The sequence below is a fragment of the Ictidomys tridecemlineatus genome, chromosome 7, assembly GCF_052094955.1.
Source record: "Ictidomys tridecemlineatus isolate mIctTri1 chromosome 7, mIctTri1.hap1, whole genome shotgun sequence".
NCBI lineage: Eukaryota > Metazoa > Chordata > Mammalia > Rodentia > Sciuridae > Ictidomys > Ictidomys tridecemlineatus.
Genome location: NC_135483.1, coordinates 191,604,313 through 191,627,674, shown reverse-complemented (window position 1 = coordinate 191,627,674; position 23,362 = coordinate 191,604,313). Strand labels below are relative to the sequence as shown.

Genomic DNA, 23,362 nt, shown 5'->3' with positions numbered 1-23,362 from the left:
CAATAAATATCAAATCAAACTTTTCCAGGCAATTGTTACAAAGTAATAATGAAAACAAAGGAGAGAGGAGTTTTCCCTAAATAAAGGCTGATATTCAATTCATATGAGAATTAGTCTTTTTAATGAAAATAATCTTCAGTCACCTGACACCCACTAAAGAAGAGAACTTGTTCCTTGAATACACCCACCACAGCCAGGTACAGTGGCACACTCCTTTCATCTTTCTTCTTGGTGTTGTGTAAGGCTCTTAAAATCTCCACCACAATTAGCTTCCAAATGTCCACCTCTGCCCCTGAGCTTTCAAATCTCCAAGTAAGATCTCATTTTACAGGATGATGATCACTTCAGGCAGTTCTGATCATAGTCCATCTACCTGACAATCTCGATGATGTCCCACAGCTTTAATCAATAATATTCAGAAAGGTACTCTCACCATCCCTCCTATGGGTCTATACTTCTATAAACCATTCACCTACTAATTGTCACAACCAGATTGTCCCTACTAAACTCAAGTTCAACATGCAATCAAACCTGAATTCATAGCTTTCCTCATCCTAAGTCTTTGATTTTTCACTTAAGAATATCAGCACCCAAGCAGTTCCTAACTAGAAATCATGTTGCACTCATTCTTGAATTCTTCTCTTAAGTATTATATCTGATTTTCCATTGAACTTGGTCAATCCTGACCTGTGTATAATCCTGCCTTGGCTTCTATTCTCAGAGACATAAAGTAGAGCAATGTCCACTTGCAAATGAAAACCTTGAAGTAAAGAAGAAAAGTGATGTGTCCAAGTTCATATAGAAAGCAAATAGCAGAGTAGAACCAGAGCTCATTCACATCACCTTTCACCACACAGATCTCCCCATCAGCTATGAAATTTGTCCCAATTTGCAAAATGGCTTACTAAGGAAAGTGACTTACTGGCTCATATAACTGGAAGTTCAAGACTAGGAAGGCTTCAGGGTCAGTTGATCCAGGGCTCTCATAGCTGTAGGGGCCCAGAATTTCCTTAGTCCTCACTCTTCTACTGATATTACTTAACAAGTCATATGATAGCTGTCAACAGTAATTAGGGATAAATGCTTCCTTACTTGTATCCATTAGGAAACTAAGTCCAGAATTCAAGTAGGATTCACCCTGATTGTATTGCTTTTGAACAGAGTCTCTGGAAAGAGGCAATGATATAAAGTTCCAATGTTTAAAAAAAAAAAAAAGTGGCTAACTACATGTAGTTAAATAAAATAAAATACAATTTTAGGGGCTTGACAATCACAAGTGGCTAGTGGTTACATACTGGACAGTATAGATTAGAACACTCTCACTGATGCATAAAGTGCTATTGGCATAAGGCAACTAAGTTTGCCAAGAAATTTATATATGGCAATGAGAAGACCTAGCTCTGCTGCTAGAGTCACCGTCACCCAAAGTTCAAGGAATCTGAGGAAGCAGCAGATATCCAATGAAAATCTGGGTAAATACAGGAAAGTGAAAAGAGGAAACAAACGCTAGACAGACGTGAACAATGCCCCAAAAGAAATTAAATTGAAAAGGCATGAGTTACCCTTTTAAAAATATAACCTATTGTTATGGATACAGGTATTTTTCTTTTATGAACTCTCTACATTCCTGTGGAACATTGGACAAGCAAAGTACTTCTCTGAGCCTCAGTTCCCTTGTTGGTAAGACAAAAACGGATGAACTAGATCAGTTGCTTTTAACCTTAAGCACAGTGGCATTGTTTGTTTGTTTGGGGTGGGGGGTACCAGGGATTAAACTCAGGGACACTTGACCAATGAGCCACATCCTCAGCCCTATTTTGTATTTTATTTAGAGATAGGGTCTCACTGAGTTGCTTAGCACCTCGCTTTTACTGAGGCTGGCTTTGAACTTGTGATCCTCCTGCCTTAGCCTCCTGAGCCACTGGGATTACAGGAGTGCACAACTGCGCCTGGCCACAGTGGCATTTTTTTTTACAGATTTTTTTTAATTATTCATTTTTTGCCTAGGATATCTTTTTCTCTCTCTCTCTCTCTCTCTCTCTCTCTCTCTCTCTCTCTCTCTCTCTCTCTCCTCTCTCCTCTCTCTCTCTCTCTCTCTCTCTCTCTCTCTCTCTCTCTCTCTCTCTCTCTCTCTCTCTCTCTCTCTCTCTCTCTCTCTCTCTCTCTTTTTTTTTTTTTTTTTTGTGTGTGTGTGTGTGTGATGCCGGGGATTGAACCCAGGGCCTTGTGCATGCGAGGTAAGCACTCTACCAACTGAGTTATATTCCCAGCCCTTAAAGTATTTTTAGGAACAATTACATTTTAATACATTTTCTATCACTTTTTAAAATCAAAACAACATAACTGTTCTTTAGAGCTTCTGATCGGCAAGAAGAGCCAATGTTATCACAGTTGAATGATATCATTTGCAACAAAATGAATTTAAATTCACTATGCAATCTAACTAAAAGCAAATTTACCATTTTCATCAAGTGTTATGATATATCTGCAAAAAAAAAAATACAGTGCCCCACAAGGAGCCACTAGAGATCAAACACTGCATGTCAATAAGAACAAATGATCTTTCAGGGACTGTCCAGTGGGCGATGATTTCTATGGCAATGAAACATAATATATAACAGATATGACACTGAGTTCCTTCATACTTGTTGTTAGCATGGACTGGCTTGACCTGGAACGTACCAGAGAGGAAGATTTGTGAGTGGACTGGGAAAAAAAGTCCAAGGGTAACTGAAGTCTAGTGATTACAGGAAGGGAAATAAGGAGAAAATTATGCCATCACTCAGAAGTTGTTCTTCCCACCACGTGTAGTAGAACATGCCTGCAATCCCAGCAGCTCGAGAGGCTAAGGCAGGAGGATCACAAGTTCAAAGCCAATCTCTGCAGAAGTGAGGGGCTAAGCAACTCAGTGAGATCCTGTCTCCAAATAAAATATAAAATAGGGCTGGGGATGTGGCTCCGTGTTAGTGTGCCCCTGAGTTCAATTCCCAGTACGAAGGAAGGAAGGAAGGAAGGAAGGAAGGAAGGAAGGAAGGAAGGAAGGAAGGAAGGAAGGAAGGAAGGAAGCTGTTCTTCCCTCTTTGTTTCTAGTAACCCCAATGGACTATAAATATAAATCATCAGGGAGCCAAGTATGAAGCTAAAAGTACAGAGCAAGCAAAAGGGTCAGGAGTGACATATTGGAAAAGGAGCTAAAAGATCTCAGGGTTGGTGACTCCAGAGACCTCCAGTTTTCACTGGCCTCTGAGGAGAAGGACGGGTACTCTAGTGACAGACATGTTAAAGGCCTAGGAGCCCCTATTTCCAGACAACGAGACAAACAAGGTTTGTGAGAGATTATTTTGTTTTAAATTTCTATTCCAATACTCATATGCTAAAAGACAGGTGACAGGCACCTATGCCAGGGCCTGAGAGGGCTAGTGGGACAGAGCACATTCTATCAAAGATGTTATTTGTAATGGTAGAAAAATGTTCTGCAACCCAAGTCCCCAAGTCTGCTGCTGTGTCAAAGAGCAATAGGCAAATAGGCAGGAATGACTCCAGGAGAAAAGTAAAAAAAAAAAAAAATTGAAAAGGAGGTAGCAGAAAGGACAGCCGGAAAAAGTGTTTGGCAATCTCCAGTGACATTTCAATAAAGATCAGATGTAATTATTATTCTGTCAAGATTTTTTATGCTTCATCGTGACTTTCTATTTCTGTTACTCCTCTCTACTAATCAAGTATTTATATGTCCTTAAAAAATCTCATTCCAAAAACTCTCACATTCTTCAAAAAGCTACCAAAATTACCATACGACCCAGCAATTCTACTCCTCTGTATAGAAGTATAAAAAGAATTTGAGGGCTGGGGATATAGCTCAGTTGATAGAGTACTTCCCTCAAATGCACAAGACCCTGGGTTCAATCACCAGCACCACCAAAAAAAAAAAAAAAAAAATTAGAAACAGGGAGTCAAACAAATACTCTCATACTGATGTCTATTTCAGCATGATTCACTATTCAATATACAATAAGGTAGAAACAACTCAAGTTCTTATCAGCATGGGTATATACACAAAATAAGGTATACACCAGATGGATTATCACTCACCCACTAACAGGAATGGCATTTGGATACTTGTTACAACACAGTTGCACCTCAAAAACAATATGGTAAGTGAAATAAACTAGACATAAAATGACAATCCACGTGTGGTTTCACTTATACATAATATCTGGAACAGGCCAATCTTCACAGAGAGGAAGTAGATTGTGATTATCAGGAAATGAACACAAGGGGACATGAGTTGGTTAATGGTTATAATTTCTGATTTTATATATATATATATATATATGAAGCAGAAGTTACTTACAATAAGTAAAAACAGCCAAATAAATTATATTAAAAATTGGACAAGTCATGAGCTAGTGTAAAACAAATAAAAGACAAAATGAAAAGGGTATGATCACAGATGCAAAGGAAATTAAATAACTGAAGATACTCTATAAAAGTCACTTCTAATACATTTCAATATGTAGTTACAGTGCACGATTCTTCCTGGAAAGCATAAATCATCAGAATTAATCAAGAAGAGAAAGAAAATAGAAATCAATAGTCATTAGAAATAGAGAAAACTGCCAACAACAACAACAAAAAAAAACCCTAGCCCATGCTTCAAAAATGAGTTCTTTAAATGATTCACTCACAGAATACTCAATCCTCAATGCTATTTTAACTATTTCAAAGTAATGAGTAAAAAGGTTCCTTACTTATTTTAATAAAGTTAATACAGCCTAATAGCAAAACAAAGATAGCACACAACAAAAAACTACAGACCAATCACATGTTTATTATAAATCCAAAAATCATAAACAAATTAGTAGCAAACCTAACTGAGGTACACATTGAAACATGTTACATAACCTGGCCAAATGAGGGTCATGGCCATATGAGGGATAGAAACATTATTCAACGGTAGATGCCATCATATTAAGTCAAAGAGGAGAAACAACATATTGGAACACGTTCAAAGGGCACTTGAAAAAAGTTCAGTATCCATTCCCAACAGAAACTTTTAGTAAAAAAGAGGACACTGAGTTAACTGGGTCTCAAACCCTCAGCATTGTGCTTGAGGGTTTAATCCTGGAAGCATTCCCATTCACACTGTAAAAGGTAGTCACTACTATTATTCAATACAGTTCTTAAAAGTGGTAGCCAATGAAATAAAGTCATAAATAAGAGGTACAAAATTAGAAGGAAGAGGCAAAATTATTACTTGCAGACAAAATTATTTTACCTCAGGACATCAAAACAACCAAGTGCAAGAGCATAAAAGTGTCTTGAGTTCAAAAACATTGAGAATCACTGGTTCAAATTATTTGCTTCCTTACAAGTGACAATGAGAATTTTCTTGAATCTACATTCAAGAATTTTCTTGGATATTTAATTCCCTCAGTGATTAGCACTAAGATCAGAAAAGGGATTGTTTAAAGTTAAAAAGCATTACACATCATAAGACAGAATCTGAAAAGGATTCTCATTCATAAATATGTTCAGGCCTACAAGTATGGACCACAGAAAACCTTAAGATAGGCTAAAGTCTTATCTTTCATGCTTCACAGTATTTCTGACTCTCAAATCTAACAAGGAGAGTCTATGGAGAGGAGGCGATCTGCAGTTCACATGCTGTGAAGTACAGGAAGAAAGGATGATTTGAGAGTCAGAAATACTGTGAAGCATGAAAGATAAGACTTCAGCCTATAGTTACACTGTGGACTGGACACTATGAGATGTTTGACCTGTGCTGTGTGTACTGCTTACCAGGAGAGAGAGCATAGTGACTAAGAGGACACTGAGACTGGTCCTAAGGCAGCTCAATCTGGCTACATAAGAGAATTCTTGGAACTCTGGAGAGCTTTTTTCCAAAATACCAATGCTAATCCCTATCACAGATCAACTAGAATTAGAATTTCTGGGGTGGTATCCACGCATTGATAGTTTTTAAAAACTACTAGGTGATTCTAAAGTGCACCTGCCAACTATGAAACTTTTCTTTTTCTTGGGAAGAAAAACTATTAGTTTTTATCTAAGATAGATACTATCAATATTCCTAAAATGGAGAGTAGGTATAAGAATTAACTAATTAAATTTAATGAAGAATAATGACAAAGTCCTTAGGGCCTAGCACATAGCAAATGCTCAATATCAGTGATCAACATGTATATAAATATTTACCAAAATATATCCATGTGAGTATGCATGCATATATGTACCTGACAAAACAACTTCAAAAAGACATCGAACTACAGTTGATATAACTGCATGAAATAAAAATAAGCAAAAACTTCTGACACAGATTTTTAAACATCCCTCTCAGAGATTAAGTACAAAAATAATAAGTAGTACTTAGGAGGCAAGGCAGGAAGATCACAAGTGCAAAGGCAACATAGCAAGAACCTACAAACAAACAAACAAAAGCTTATGAAAGAAAGAACAATAAGTAAATTTTTATATACACAGACTTTGTATACACATCTTTCTTTCAAAACACACAGAAAATATTTACAAATATCGGCCATGTAATATATAAAGGGTCAATAAATTATCAAGAATTAAGCATACAGACCATTTTTAACCATAACACAATAAAACTAAACATTAACAAAAAAATTTAGCAAAAAAAGTTAGAAAATAGCCTTGGGCTAGAGATGGGCTCAGCAGTAGAGTGCTCGCCTAGCATGTGCGAGGCACTCGGTTTGATCCTCCGCACCATATAAAAATAAATAAATAAAATAAAGGATGGGGGCTGGGGTTGTGGCTCAGTGGTAGAGCACTTGCCTAGCATGTGTGAGGCACTGGGTTCAATTTTCAGCACCACATATAAATAATTAAAGATCCAATGACAACTAAAAAATATTTAATAAAAAATAAAGGTATTGTGTCCAACTACTATGGAAGAAAGAAAGGAAGGAAGGAAGGAAAGAAGGAAGAAGGGAGGGAGGGAGGGAGGAAGGAAGAAAATAGCCTTAATAAACAACTAGCCTATTTTGTCATAAAGGACATAAAAGATTTAAATATTTTATACATCAAATATTTAAGAGTAACATTTAAGTTACTTATAGGTTAACATTTATTAATAAGTATTGTTATTTTATTAAATTAACTTGATATTAATATAATAATAAATACTTTAATATGACCTGTGCTGTATTTACTGCTTACCAGGAGAGAGAGCATAATGACTATTTAGACATCTATTTATAAAATAAATTACTGAATAACAAAAATGCTGCATATCACAATCTATGAAATATAACTAAAGATATATTTAGAAGGGTGTTTATAGCTTTAAAAATGTAAATAAGAAAAAAAGAAAAGTTAAATACAATAGGCTAGGGGCTGGGGTTGTGGCTCAGCAGTAGAGCACTCACCTCGAACATGCGGGACCCTGGTTCGATCCCCAGCACCACATAAAAATAAATAAGTGAGGTAAAGGTATTATGTCCAACAATAGCTAAAAAAGTAAATATTAAAAAAATACAATAGGCTAAGTATTAAACTCAAAACACTGGGAAAAGGGGGGTAAGCAAAGCTCCCCAAAATTAAGAATTAAATAATAAAGAGCAAATACTGATGATATAGAGAACACCATCATCAACAATAAATAAATAAAAATAACAGCCAAAAAACTTATTCTTTATAAAGATTAATAAGATAGAACTTTGGCAAGCAAGAGTGAGCAAAAATTTTAAAAGAGAGGAGAAAAAAGATTAATAAAGAATGAAAAAGGATGCAAAAGTACCAACACAGAGATATTTTTTAATAATAAAAGAATATTAAAGAGTCTTAGGACTACCTATATGCTAATAAATTTGAATGCCAAAATTGGCACAAGAAAAAATATAAAACTTGAACAGACCAATTAGTGTGAGAGAGGTTAAAACAGCAAAGATCTTGCCTCCTGAAAAACAGCAGGTGCAAGCTGTTTTACAATGTGTTTTACCAAATTTTAAGGAACAGTTAATTCCTGTTTTATACAAACTGTTCTACAAAAATATAGACATCAAAAATCAATGTTATGGTTTAGACGTGGGGTTTCCCTCAAGAGCTCATATGTGAAATAATGTAAGAATATTTAGAGCTGAAATGATTAGGTTATGAGAACCTAAACTTAAATTGGCGGATTGATCTACTGATATGGATTAACTGGGTAACTGGAGGCAGGCAGGATGTGGCTTGAGGAAGTAGGAGGTAGAGTGACTTGGGGTTTATATTTTGTCCCTGGTAAGAGGAGCTCTCTGCTTCCCGTCACCATGTCCTTAGCTGTTTTCCTCTGCTCTGCCTTTCCACCACATTCTGCCTCACCTTGGACCCATAGCAATGGAACAGGCCATCTATGGACTGAGATCTCTGAAACCATGAGTGTCAAATAAGCTTTCCCTCCTTTACATTGTTCTTGTCAGGTCTTTTTGGTCACAACGACAAAAAAAAAAAAATGACTAAAACAACAGATGAGGGTATTTCATGAAGCTATTATAATTTTGATTCTAAATATTGGATAATAAGAAAATCTGAGATCCATTCTAATGTGACACAAAAATTCTACACTCCAAAGCACATAAATGAATCAAATAGTATATTTAAAACATAATAACACATCAGGATTCAGTAGGATTTCTTCTAGGAATTCAAGGATGGTTCAGCATCAGAGAGAGAGGAAAGGAGACCAAATAAGAATCTCAATCAATGAAGAATAAGCATCATGAAGTTCATCAAAAAGCACACTGTAGACTTAATGAAAGACGACATGAGGAGATGTAAAAACGGAAACACACATAAGTATAAGGTTAATGTCACTTCAAAAATAAAAATTTTTGTTCTGTGACAGACACTGCAGACAAAGTTAATGATTGACAGAATAGGAGAAAATAATCTGTTATATCTAAATTGAAACAGGGTTTATTACAAAAAATAATAATAAATTCCTGCAAATCAACAAAAACCTAACCCTGACAAAACATTGAGAAAATGATATGACTAGGTAATTTATTTTCAATCACAGAAATTTGAAAACTGGATAATCTTACTTTTCAGTAGGGGTGTGATGATGTAAGCAGCCTCATTCATTGCTAGTGGGAGTGAAAACTGTGAAATCATTCTGGAGTGAATAAAAGCCTCAGTTAATAAATAACACCTCTGTCTTGATTTGTCTTCTGTGCATATATTTCCTTGGAGACTTCATGGGCTAGTCTGACATAAGACTAGGGTCTTAGGATATCACAGGTTCTGACCAGCTATCTCTATTTAGTATGACTACAATATCTACCTAGTTTAAAAGACAAGGAAGCAAAAATCCCCACTACAGTCTTTTCTAAAAGGAGTCTGAACAAGACTTTGCTTATTTTTTTTTAAGTCAAATTTTTAAAGACTGGCACAAAACAATGATCAAAAATTGTGGCTGATGTAAACTGCTAGACACTTAATTTTTAACATAATTACTGAAACAAACTGTCTTCTAGTTGTATTAATCATCATTATACAGAGTAGGAGCTAGCAAAAGAAGAAACTAAGCTCTGAGAAAGAAAGAAAAATTCAGCTCTGAGGTTCAAAACACAATCTAGATAAGGGGTTCTTAGGGTTTCAATAACCCCTAGCTATCACACTACAATAATCACCTGAGTCTGCTTTTTCTCAGCCAAAGGGGAATAAGGAAAGAGAACTTAAGGAAACCTAGGTACTAAAACAGACTGTCTTGGAGAATAACCTTAAAGGAGGAAAAAAGGAGGGTTTTCCTGATTCCTAGTGATGACTTGGGAAGGCCCTGACAGAAGTAGTAAGAGCTGGATTCCAATCTCAGGAGGGATTAAAAATTCCACATGGAGCTGGGCACAGTGGCTCACACCTATAATCTCAGCAGCTCGGGAGGCTGAGGCAGGAGGATCGTGAATTCAAAGCCAGCCTCAGCAACTTACCGAGGCCCTAAGCAACTCAGTGAGACCCCATCTCTAAATAAAATATTAAAAAGGGGGCTAGGGATGTGTCTCAAAAGTTAAGTACCTCTATGTTCAATTTTCAGTACCAAAAAAAAAAAAAATCCACATGGAGCCTCCTCTCCAGAAAACAGCAGAAGCTGCCAGATATAAAACTGGAAGAGTCATCAACCTCATACTTCAAACCCATGCTCACTCATTAGGTACTGGCAGAGGCTTGTCTCTAGACCAGAAAATCGAGAAAGATCTCTGGCAGGCCCTATTGGAGTAGGGGCAGAAAACGTACATCATAGCCTGATGATGTCATGCTCACAAGATTCAGAGGCCAAAACCATTCTTATGATTATTGGTGATGAAAGATGCAGAGATTCAGTATTATTTGGCTATGATGATTTTTATCCTTTGGCACTTGCAAACCAGGAAACTCTTACCCAAACAATTTTGAAGCCACTGATACATTTCATACCAGGGGAACCTGACAGCAGTCTTTATACATAGATAACAGATTTCTATGCTAACAACAAAGCTGGTGCTTGAAGGCAGCAAAAGCTCAGTCTCAAGACGCTGTGGGCCTGGACTTTCAAGAGGTCCCAGGTCTTTAGCTCGCTTGCCCAGTAGCTCAGGATGATGTGTACTCCTGCTCTCTCCCTAAAGAAAACTCCTGTGTGGGTCTGAGAGGCTCAGGGAACTTTCCTTTTAACACAACGATGGATACTTTCTGCAGGCAACTGGGGCTCTGGTGCCCACACCAGAGAAACTGATGCTAATTATAAAGATAGGAAAGTTTCCTGGGCAAATAGGAAGAAATCATGCATACACATGCAGTACATACCATTTGCTTTGAATAAAGAACATTATATTAAAACTAAAAAAAAAAAAAAACCCCACTTTCGAACACAAGCATAACTAGGCTTAATAATATATTTGCAAGTACAATACAAAGCAAAGAACCTTTCTAGAAGTCTAAAGAAAAGTTTATGGTATTCTTAAGGTTATGGTTTGTTTCAATAACAAATTTCAAAACCTTAAATGGTGCAAAAAGTACCAATATCTTAACTGTAACCAGATTTTATATTATTCTGAGCAAGAGAAGTTGGTTAAAATACCCTTAAAAACACAGTGATTTTTAAAAGAGCAAATTGCAATTTTCCTAAATATCAAGAGCGCAAGAAATGAAAAACAGCCATGTGGTTTCACAAACTCTCTATTTAGAGGCTAGCAGGAAAAAGAAATCTGTACCAGATACTGAGAAAGGATGAAGGCTGTTCCTTCGGTCAGTGCTACTAAGGAAGCAATATAAATAACAGTGGGTAGGAAGAATGGACAAAAAATAAGGGGAAAAAAGCACGCATCCAGTGAACTTGTAAAGCACTCAATGCTTATTTACCTGTCAGAGGGAGGGAGGAGAATTACAACACAAAACACCTCAAAAATGGGTCTGGCATCAGGGTTTCCCAAAGGGCAAAGTGAACTGTTAGCACCCAACCCAGACATCAATCCTGTTCTCACTTACATCCATCAGTATTTTCTCACCCTTGCACTTGTACCAATTGTTAATAAGAAACTAAGGTGAATCTTATTCACTGAACTTGGAGCCCAGGGGAAAAGAGGCTGCTGAGATCTGTCAAGCACAACCTCCAGGGCTAGGCTTCAGCAAAGTAGCTTAAAGCCAAACACTCAAATGTATTTTAAAGTATTTCTTTGCCTGGCTCTGTCCTGTCATTCTCTCTCCTTTGTGATCTTACTGACGAAGAATTTGACTATTTAGGATCCTGGTTACTTCCCTCTCTTCTCATTAAAAAGACAAGAGAACTGACACTGCCATGACAATACACATGCACATTAAGCAGGGTAGCACAGGACTTGACCATTTTTAAAGAAGAAAGCAAAACACTAGAAGAATGAAACTTCAAGGAATTAAGAATCCAAATGAAATTACCTGAACCCTGAACAGTGAAACCACTAGTTATCTAAGCAAAACCAAAAGAAACTACTATAAAATAAGAGGAATACGGATGCCCTGAAGTCAGTGGACCTGGGGTGGCAGGCAGGTGGCAGTGGCAATTTTTGAAGTTGGAAAGTCATTTTGAATGAGTAGTACTTGCCACCAAAAAGGACACATGCTTTCAGAACATGCTCCCTGGCCCAGCTCACTACCCCATGAGCAGTGGAGAAAAACAGGGTCATCCTTTACAGTCAGTTCCTAAAATCACCTCCAGCTTTCTTCAGGGTGCAGTGGGCTTGCTCGCCAGTTCCTATCAAGTTGTCTACTGAACATCCTCCTTTAGTAATCTTCTGGCATCCCTTCTAGCCTTTCTTGGGGACTATGCCAGAGACTTCTGCCTGATAACAAAGCCCATCATCTAGTCAGCCAGGTTAGGTCAGTATTGCTAAATCTTCTCCATTTCAGAGTACACAGAGGTATTAATTTAGCTAGAAAATACACTACCTTTACTTAGAGCATCTTAGAAACCTATAGTTTGGAATACCCAACTTGTCAATGAACCTTGCTCTTCAGTTCTCTAAAGTAGGCAGGGCCTTTGGGTACAACACTTCATCTGTGTGTTTGCAACTGCTTTTTTATGCATAGCTTAGATGTTAATCAAAGAAAATAAGAATGGCTTTCTTAAAGGCTTAGAATTAAAATGTTTTCAAAAGATAATCTGCTCATAAAATTTAGAGTGACCTATGCCCACCACAAATGACAAAATAATTTTTAAAGGTAATAAAAAATCCTACTAAAGTCCTTTTTTATAAGAATTTTAAGGCTGGTTTAATTCTGGCTGGGGATACAGCTTAGTGGCAAAGTGCTTACCTAGCATGTACAGGGCCCCGGGTTCAATAACCCCCCCCCCAAAAAAAAATGACAGGAAGGGGAAGGAGGAAGTAGGGAGAGGAGGATAAAGGAAGGAAGGAATTGTAACTCTGTTCACAACCACCACAGGGTGGGAGATCTGAAGGTAACTACTGACACAACTCAAAGCCCATTAGGAAAATGGCCACAGCAACCACTGCTCACAGGAACCGCTAGGCAGAACTTCAGTCCCCTTTCTGACCACCAGCAGCTAAAAATTTGTCAGACAGCTAAAAGCTGCCACAGGTCAGTCACTGGGAATATACTAATTGTGCTGTGTGACTTCTTCTGTCACAGAGAATTCCAATATTTAATTATTCACAAAACAGAATGTCAGGCAGTAGTCCAGGACTCACCCTTGTCCTGAGCGCGAACTGAGAGTTTCTCAACACCATCAACCAGCACATTTTGTGTGTCTCCATGTCCATCTTCTGAGTCACTGTCACCAAATTGAGCCTCTATAATGACATCAGGACTATCATTATCGCCTTTTAAGGCCTGCTGTGGGAGGTGGTGTCCACAGAGCTCCTCGGGGAGATCAGACTCGTAGGCAGCTTCTGTTTCTTTGTCATTGCTCTCTGGCTTAATTACCTGAAGAAAGAGAAAAAAAACTCTGTGGAGTAGTTTTTTTTCTTTTCTAAGGAGAAAAACTATACATTCAGAAGCTGACAGCATTAGACATTCACCACACAGTTTGAAAAAGAGCTCTTATTTCCCAGGTGTACAAACTACCATGTGAGATAATCCCTCCAGCAATGCCAGGTTGATACTCAGCTCTTCAAGATACCCTGAATCAAGACTATATCCACTTCTCATTCTCCTGATCTACACTTTCATCCCTTCTCTCCCAAAGGTCTTGAATGCCAGAAAGTATCATGCTGCTTCTTAGGAGTTCATCCTAGGGCTGGGGATGTGGCTCAAGCGGTAGCACGCTCGCCTGGCATGCGTGCGGCCCAGGTTTGATCCTGAGCACCACATACCAACAAAGATGCCGAGAACTAAAACAAAAATAAATATTAAAAATTCTCTCTCTCACTCTCTTTTATAAAAAAAAAAGTTCATCCTATAGAACGAATCAGCATGTTCGAAAATGAGAAGAGAATTCAACAAAGAATATGGCTGTATTCCTAAGTGAAACCACTAGAATACAAAATGAAAGGGGAGAGGGGACAAAATTATATGTGAACCAGAGTCTACAAAATGTTCTCATTAAAATATAAAGTCTTGAGCTGGAGCTGTAGTTCAGTGGAAGAGCATGTGCTAGGCCCTGGGTTCGATCCTTAGCACCATATACAGATAAAATAAAGGCATTCTGTTCATCTACAACTACAAAAAAAAATTTAAATATGAAGTCTTGTTTCTCCATTTTGAGGCTCAAATTGGTATATAAAGCACTTAGATTGATGCACATCTACTCTATGAAACAAGCAAAAGGGAGGGGAAAAAATCAAGACACTAATCCACTTAATGACCTTGTCACATAAGAATCACATGACAGCATTTCTGGACATTTATGGGCACTACATTAAAATAAATTAGGTATCATTCAGTCATTAAAACAACATTTGCAAAAAAAAAAAAAAGAAAAAGTAAGATAGCATCACTGAAATTTTGATTGAAATGCATTTAATCTGTACAACACTTTTGGTAATTTGGCCATTTTGATAATATTAATTCTGCCTGTCCAAGAACAGGGAGGTCTTTCCATCTTCTAAGGTCTTCCTCTATTTCTTTCTTTAGTGTTCTGTTTTCATTGTAGAGGTCCTTCACCTATTTTGTTAAACTGATTCCCAAGTTTTTGTTTGTTTATTTGTTTGTTTTGTTGAGGCTATTGTGAATGGAATGGTTTTCCAAATTTCTCTTTCAGCTCATGTCTGGTAATATAGGAATGCAATTGATTTCTGGGTATTAATTTTGTATCCTGCTACTTTGCTGAACTCATAAGTTCTAGATGTTTTCTGGTGGAGCTTTTTGGGTTTACTAAATACAGAATCATGTTGCCAAATGAGATAATTGAGCTCTCTTCCTATTTGTATCCCTCTCCTTTGCCTAATTGCTCTGGCTAGAGTTTCAAGATCTATGTTGAATAGAAGTGGTGAAAACGGCCATCCCTGTCTTGTTTCTGTTTTTTAGGGGGAATGCTTTCAATTTTTCCCTATTTAGAATGATGAGGCCTTGGGTTCAACATATATAGCTTTTATAATATTTAGACAAGTTCCTTCTATCCCTATTATTTCTAAATAATAATGTTTTAAAAGAGAATGGATGTCGTATTTTGTCAAGTGTTTTTTTTGTTTTTGCATCTACTGAGATAATAATGTGATTCTTATCTTTAATACTATTAAGACTTAAAGATGAATTACATTTGTTGATTTTTGTATCCTGCGCCAATCTTAAACCTTACATCCCTGGGATAAAACCTACTTGATCATGGTATACATTTTTTAATGTTTTTGTAAGAGATTTGCCAATATTGTAAGAATTTTTGCACCCATATTCATCAAGGATATTGGTGTGAAGTTTTATTTCCTTGATATGTCTTTGGTTTTGGTATCAAGGTGACACTAGGTTCATAGAGTGTGTTTGGAAGAGTTCCCTCCTTTTCTATTTTGTGAAGTAATTTGTGGAGGATTAGTATTAGTTCTTCTTTAAAGGTTTGGTAGAACTCTGCTGAGAATCCATCCAGCCCTGGGCTTTTCTTTGTTGGGAGGCTTTTGATAGCTGCTTCACTTTCCTTAATAGAAATTGGTTGGTTTAAATTTTCTATATCCTCTTTGTTTAGAATGAAGATTCCTCAAAAAACTATTAATAGATCCATTGTCAATCAACTATCCCACTGCTCAGTTTACATCCAAAGGTTTTAAAATCAGCATACTACAGTGACACAAGCACATCAATGTTTATAGCAGCTCCATTCATAACAGCTAAGCTAGGTGTCTTTCAACAGATGAATGAATAAAGAAGTTGCAGCATGTATATACACAATGGAGTACTCCTCAGCCATAAAGAAGAATGACTTTGGGGATTTCAGACAGGGAAGGAAGCGGTACAGTCCCATCCCCCACAGCGGACACTCCACCGAGGCAGTCAGCGGCCACCATCTGGGAAAGCTGAAGTATCCACCGCCACTCTCCGACAGATTGCAACAACAAAACAGGAGAAACCAAGACTAGCAGGAGAAACCAGGAGACTAGAGGCAAGACCCTCGTGAGTGGGCGGCTGGAAACCGCAGGCCCGCCTGCGACAGTTCACCCACTGCCTGCGTAACTGGGCGGTAGGAGAACGCGCCCGCAGGTGACCGATCACTCGCCAGCGGCCTATGATACTGGGCGGCTGGAGACCGCCCGCCTACCGCGACCAGGAACTGAAACCAAACAGAGATAATCCAGTAACACACCCCCATTAGGACACCCCGGCAAGGAGCCTGGGGCCCGCCATAGCAGAATAGTGTTGTCACTGGAGCTCGGTCGTCGGAATTCCTTCCCAGTGGAATCCAAGTTAGCAGGCATAGTTTAACAACACAAAGGAGAGACATGAGAGTAATACAGAACAAAAACAAAGCTACAGAAGAGAGCAGAAACACGACAATCAAAAAGAGCTGGAAAGTAACGTGGACAACATGAGAAAACAAGGGAAAAAAGTACAAACAATGCAAGACAACTTAATTCTACAGGAGGACATAGAAACATCAGAAGCAGGGATAGGGAAAGAACTCAAGGCATACCTAACTCAAATGGAAAGGAATATTAGAGAAGACGTGAGACAGCAAGTCCAAGAAATAAAAGTATATTTTGAAAATGAATTAAACAAACAAATTCAAATGGCAAAGAACGAGCTCTACCAGGAGATAGAGATCTTAAAAAAAAAATCAAACAATAATCCTAGAATTGCAGGAAACTATAAACCAAATTAAAAACTCAAATGAGAATATTACAAATAGACTTGATCAAGTAGAAGTCAGAACATCAGATAATGAAGACAAGGTTTATCAACATGAAAAGAGTATAGTCAACACAGAAAAGATGCTTAAATCCCATGAGCAATCTATTCAAGAGATATGGGATGTCATAAAAAAACCAAATTTGAGAGTCATCGGGATAGAAGAAGGCACAGAGATTCAAATCAAAGGAATGGACAGCATATTAAATGAAATAATTGTAGAAAACTTCCCAGAGATGAAAGATAGAATGGATTGCCAAATCCTGGAAGCCTACAGGACCCCAAACATTCAAAACCATAATAGACCAACTCCAAGACACATAATAATGAAGATAGCCAACATACAGAACAAAGAGAGAATATTAAAAGCTACGAGAGAAAAGAGGCAGATTACATTCAGGGGTAAACCAATTAGGTTAACAACTGATTTCTCATCACAGACTTTGAAAGCGAGAAGATCCTGGAACAATGTATTTCAAACGCTGAAAAATAATGGATTCCAACCAAGAATACTGTATCCAGCAAAATTGAGCTTCAGATTTGACAACGAAATTAAAATCTTTCATGATAAACAAAAGCTAAAAGAATTCGCAGCAAGAAAACCAGCACTGCAAAGTATTTTGAGCAAAATACTACAAGAAGAGGAATTGAAAAATAGTGCCCAAAACCAATAGCAGGAGGTATCTCAGTAAAGGGGGAGGAAAATAACCAAAAAGTAAAACTAGCCAAACTAAAATAAATAAATAAAGAAGCATGACTGGAAGTATAAATCATATCTCAATTGTAACCTTAAATGTTAATGGCCTAAACTCACCAATCAAGAGACATAGGCTAGTAACCTGGATCAAAAAAACAAATCCAACAATATGCTGCCTTCAGGAGACTCATATGATAGGAAAAGACATACACAGGCTGAAGGTAAAAGGTTGGGAAAAATCATACCACTCACATGGCCCTCGGAAGCAAGCAGGAGTGGCCATACTCATATTGAATAAAAACAACTTCAAACCTAAGTTAATCAAGAAGGATAAAGAAGGGCACTATATACTGTTAAAAGGAACCATCCACCAACAAGACATAACAATTATCAATTTGTATGCACCAAACAATAGAGCTGCAACATTCATAAAACAAACCCTCCTCAAGTTCAAGAGTCAAATAAACCACAACACAATAATTATGGGTGACTTCAACACACAGCTCTCGCCATTAGACAGATCCTCTAGACAAAAACTGAATAAAGAAACTATAGAACTCAATAGCACAATCAACAACTTAGACTTAACCGACATATACAGAATATATCAACCATCATCAAGTGGATACACGTTCTTCTCAGCAGCACATGGATCCTACTCAAAGATAGACCACATATTTTGCCATAAGGCAACTATTAGTAAATATAAAGGCGTGGAGATAATACCATGCACCATATCTGACCATAATGGAATGAAATTGGAAATCAATGATAAAAGAAGGAAGAAAAAACCCTACACCACATGGAAAATGAACAATATGTTATTGAATGATCAATGGGTTACAGAAGACATAAAGGAAGAGATGAAAAAATTCTTAGAGTCAAATGATAATACAGACACAACATACCAGAATCTATGGGACACAATGAAAGCAGTTTTAAGAGGGAAATTCATTTCTTGGAGTTCTTTCCTCAAAAAAGAAAAAAACCAACAAATAAATGAACTCACACTACGCCTCAAAAATCTAGAAAAGGAAGAGCAAAACAACAGCAAATGTAGTAGAAGACAAGAAATAATTAAAATTAGAGCAAAAATCAACGAAATTGAAACAAAAAAAAAACCATTGAAAAATAGATAAAACTAAAAGTTGGTTCTTTGAAAAAATAAATAAGATAGACAAGCCCTTAGCCATGCTAACGAAAAGAAGAAGAGAGAGAACTCAAATTACTAACATACGGGATGAAAAAGGCAATATCACAACAGACACTACAGAAATACAGAAGATAATTAGAAAGTATTTTGAAACCCTATATTCCAATAAAATAGAAGATAGTGAAGATAGCGATAAATTTCTTAAGGCATATGATTTGCCCAGATTGAGACAGGAAGACACACACAATTTAAACAGACCAATTCAAAGGAAGAAATAGAAGAAGCCATCAAAAGACTACCAACCAAGACAAGCCCTGGACCGGATGGGTATACAGTGGAGTTCTACAAAACCTTCAAAGAAGAATTAATACCAATACTTTTCAAGCTATTTCAAGAAATAGAAAAAGAAGGAGCTCTTCCAAATTCATTCTATGAGGCCAACATCACTCTGATCCCAAAACCAGACAAAGACACTTCAAAGAAAGAAAACAACAGACCAATATCTCTAATGAACTTGGATGCAAAAATTCTCAATAAAATTCTGGCGAATCGAATACAAAAACATATCAGAAAACTTGTGCACCATGATCAAGTAGGATTCATCCCTGAGATGCAAGGCTGGTTCAATATACGGAAATCAATAAATGCTATTCACCACATCAATAGACTTAAAGACAAGAACCATATGATCATCTCGATAGATGCAGAAAAAGCATTTGACAAAGTACAGCATCCCTTTATGTTCAAAACACTAGAAAAACTAGGGATAACAGGAACTTACCTCAACATTGTAAAAGCTATATAAGCTAAACCTCAGGCTAGCATCATCCTAAATGGAGAAAAACTGAAGGCATTCCCTCTAAAATCTGGAACAAGACAGGGGTGCCCTCTATCACCACTTCTATTCAATTTAGTTCTCGAAGTACTAGCCAGAGCAATTAGACAGACAAAAGAAATTAAAGGCATAAAAATAGGAAAAGAAGAAATTAAATTATCGCTATTTGCGGATGACATGATAATATACTTAACAGACCCAAAAGGGTCTACAAAGAAGCTGCTAGAGTTAATAAATGAATTCAGAAAAGTGGCAGGTTATAAAATCAACACGCATAAATCAAAGGCATTCCTGTATATCAGCAACAAAACCTCTGAAATGGAAATAAGGAAAACCACTCCATTCACAATATCCTCAAAGAAAATAAGATACTTGGGAATCAACCTAACAAGAGATGAAAGATTTATACAATGAAAACTACAGAACCCTAAAGAGAGAGATAGAAGAAGATCTCAGAAGATGGAAAAATGTACCCTGTTCATGGATAGGCAGAACTAACATCATCAAAATGGCGATATTACCCAAAGTTCTCTACAGGTTTAATGCGATGCCAATCAAAATCCCAACGGCATTTCTTGTAGAAATAGATAAAGCAATCATGAAATTCATATGGAAAAACAAAAGACCCAGAATAGCAAAAGCAATTCTAAGCAGGAAGTGTGAATCTGGAGGTATAGCGATACCAGAGTTCAAACTGTACTACAAAGCAATAGTAACAAAAACAGCATGGTACTGGTACCAAAACAGGCGGGTGGACCAATGGTACAGAATAGAGGACACAGAGACTAATCCACAAAGTTACAACTATCTTATATTTGATAAAGGGGCTAAAAACATGCAATGGAGAAAGGATAGCATCTTTAACAAATGGTGCTGGGAAAATTGGAAATCCATATGCAACAAAATGAAATTGAATCCCTTTCTCTCGCCAGCCACAAAAGTTAACTCAAAATGGATCAAGGAGCTAGATATCAAATCAGAGACACTGCGTCTGATAGAAGAAAAAGTTGGCTACGATCTACATATTGTGGGGTCAGGCTCCAAATTCCTTAATAGGACTTCCATAGCCCAAGAGTTAACAACAAGAATAAACAAATGGGACTTAATTAAACTAAAAAGTTTTTTCTCAGCAAGAGAAACAATAAAAGAGGTAAATAGAGAGCCTACATCCTGGGAACAAATTTTTACCCCTCACACATCAGATAGAGCCCTAATATCCAGAATGTACAAAGAACTCAAAAAATTAAACAATAAGATAACAAATAATCCAATCAACAAATGGGCCAAGGACCCGAACAGACATTTCTCAGAGGAGGACATACAATCAATCAACAAGTACATGAAAAAATGCTCACCATCTTTAGCAATCAGAGAAATGCAAATCAAAACCACCCTAAGATACCATCTCACTCCAGTAAGATTGGCAGCCATTATGAAGTCAAACAACAACAAGTGCTGGCGAGGATGTGGGGAAAAGGGTACACTTGTACACTGCTGGTGGGACTGCAAAATGGTGAGGCCAATTTGGAAAGCAGTATGGAGATTCCTGGGAAAGCTGGGAATGGATCCACCATTTGACCCAGCTATCGCCCTTCTCGGACTATTCCCTGAGGACCTTAAAAGAGCGCACTATAGGGATACGGCCACATCAATGATTATAGCGGCACAATTCACAATAGCTAGACTGTGGAACCAACCTAGATGCCCTTCAATAGATGAATGGATAAAAAAAAATGTGGCATCTATATACAATGGAGTATTATGCAGCACTAAGAAATGACAAAATCATAGAATTTGCAGGGAAATGGATGGCATTAGAGCAGATTATGCTAAGTGAAGCTAGCCAAGCCCTAAAAAACAAATGCCAAATGTCTTCTCTGATATAAAGAGAGTAACTAAGAACAAAACAGGAAGGAAGAGCATGAGGAAAAGACTAACAGTAAACAAAGACGAATGGGGGGAGAGAAAGGGAGAGAGAAGGGAAAGCATATGGAAATGGTAGGAGACCTTCAATGATACACAAAAGTATAAGAGGTTATGATGGGCAAGGGGGAGGGGGAAAAAGGGAGAGAATTGAACAACAGCAGAGGCAGAGAGGGAAGATGGGAGGGGAGGGGAGGGGAGGGGAGGGGGGATAGTAGGGGATAGGAAAGGTAGCAGAATACAACAGTCACTAATATGCCATTATGTAAAAATGTGAGTATGTAACAGATGTGATTCTGCAATCTGTATTTGGGGTAGAAATGGGAGTTCAAAACCCAATTGAGTCAAATGTATGAAAGATGATTTATCAAGAGCTCTCTAATGTTTTGAACAATCAATAAAAAAAAGAAAAAAAAAGAAAAAGAATGACTTTATGACATTTGCAAGTAAATGGATGGACCTGGAGATTATCATGCTAAGTGAAATACGCCAGTCCCAAAAGACCAAAGATTGAATGTTTTTGCTGATTTATGGAAGCTAACTCACAATAAGAGAGTTAGAAGGAGAACAGATATTCAATAGATCAGACAAAGGGGAAAAAAGGGAAGGGAGAGGGGATAAGAAAAGGAAAGATAGTAAGATGAATCCAAAATAATTTCCCTATGTACTTAGATGAATAAACCATGGTGAATACCACCACCATGTACATCCATAAGAATGTGGTCCTAACTAGGATAAACTATATTCCATCCTTGTACAATTATACTGAAATGAAACCTACTCATGTATAACTAAAAAGAACCAAATAAAAAAATATATAGCATCAAACCACAGGTTCTAGATGTTACTTGCAACACCACAGCATTTTTAGTAATCTTTCTGGTTGAGAACTCTATACAATTCAAGCATAAAAATTAAAATTATTGCATGTTTGTATATATAAATATAAAAATCAAATTTTATCGCCATTTGTAGTACATTCCTTTCATTCTTTGGAACACTTGTTGGAAGGCCCACGTTGTGCACCTCATAAGGCTACATCCTAATGGGATGAACATAGGGCTCATTCAACAAATGATTATGCAGTCCCTCTCAAGGTGTGAAGCACTGTTTCAAGTGCCAAGTATGCCTCAGTGAATACAACTGCCTGAGTGACAGTGCAAGTAAAAATATACAGCATGAAACTAGAACACAGGGGCTGGGGTTGTGACTCAGTGGTAGAGCACCTGCCTTGCATGCATGAGGCCCTGGGTTTGAACCTCAGCACCACATAAAACATAAATAAATGAAAATAAAGATGTTGTGTCCATCTACAACTAAAAAAAAATTTAAGAAAGACAGACACACACACACACTAGAACACAGAACAACAGAGAAGGTAAGGCTATTCACCAGGAAGGCAGCTAGGAAGCCCCTCAGAGGAAGAAACAACAGAGCAGAAGCTTGCGTAAAGTAGTGAGCTTGTCTGTTTCTCTTTGCGTTTACATTTGATAGGGATAAGATGTTCCTGAGTTTAGCCAAAGGTTTCAAAACTGATGCCTACCTTCAACAAATCAGATTAACTATCTAATTAAATCACATAAAGACCATGCTTAATGAAACATCTTCATCTTATACAAGGCAGAAAAAGCTATTAAATATTTCCCAAACCATTTTAATTCCACAGGTTCCAATTAATATAATCATCTCCAGATAAATATTATAATGTCCACTTTAAAAACCAAAGATACACATTCAACACAAATGCTCCAGCCAGGCATGGTGGTACACCCTGTAAACGCAGCTACTTGGGAAGCAGAAGAATTACAAGTTCAATGTCATCTAGGGAACTTAGGGAGAATCTATCTCAACATACAAATAAAAGGAACTGTAGATGTAGCTCAGTGGTAGAATGCTTGCCTAGCATGCACAAGGTCCTGGGTTCAGTCACTAGTATCACAAAAAATAAAGAGTAAATTTTAGAATATTCCCAAAGTTTTTAAAAAGTTGACTT

At 37.3% G+C, this 23,362-nt stretch overlaps 1 protein-coding gene across 21 annotated transcripts in view; it reads right to left on the bottom strand.

The window, feature by feature from the left end:
• Dis3l2 (DIS3 like 3'-5' exoribonuclease 2) overlaps positions 1–23,362 on the bottom strand; it is a 339,632-nt gene that overhangs the window by 197,348 nt on the left and 118,922 nt on the right. For all 21 annotated transcript variants that reach the window (XR_013424398.1, XM_078018215.1, XM_040268004.2 and 18 more), the window contains one exon: positions 13,179–13,413. Coding sequence is in view for 20 of the 21 variants with exons in the window: in XM_078018215.1 (XP_077874341.1) it covers positions 13,179–13,413 (235 nt within the window). In the remaining variant the exon portion in view is untranslated. The remainder of the gene's footprint in view (positions 1–13,178; positions 13,414–23,362) is intronic.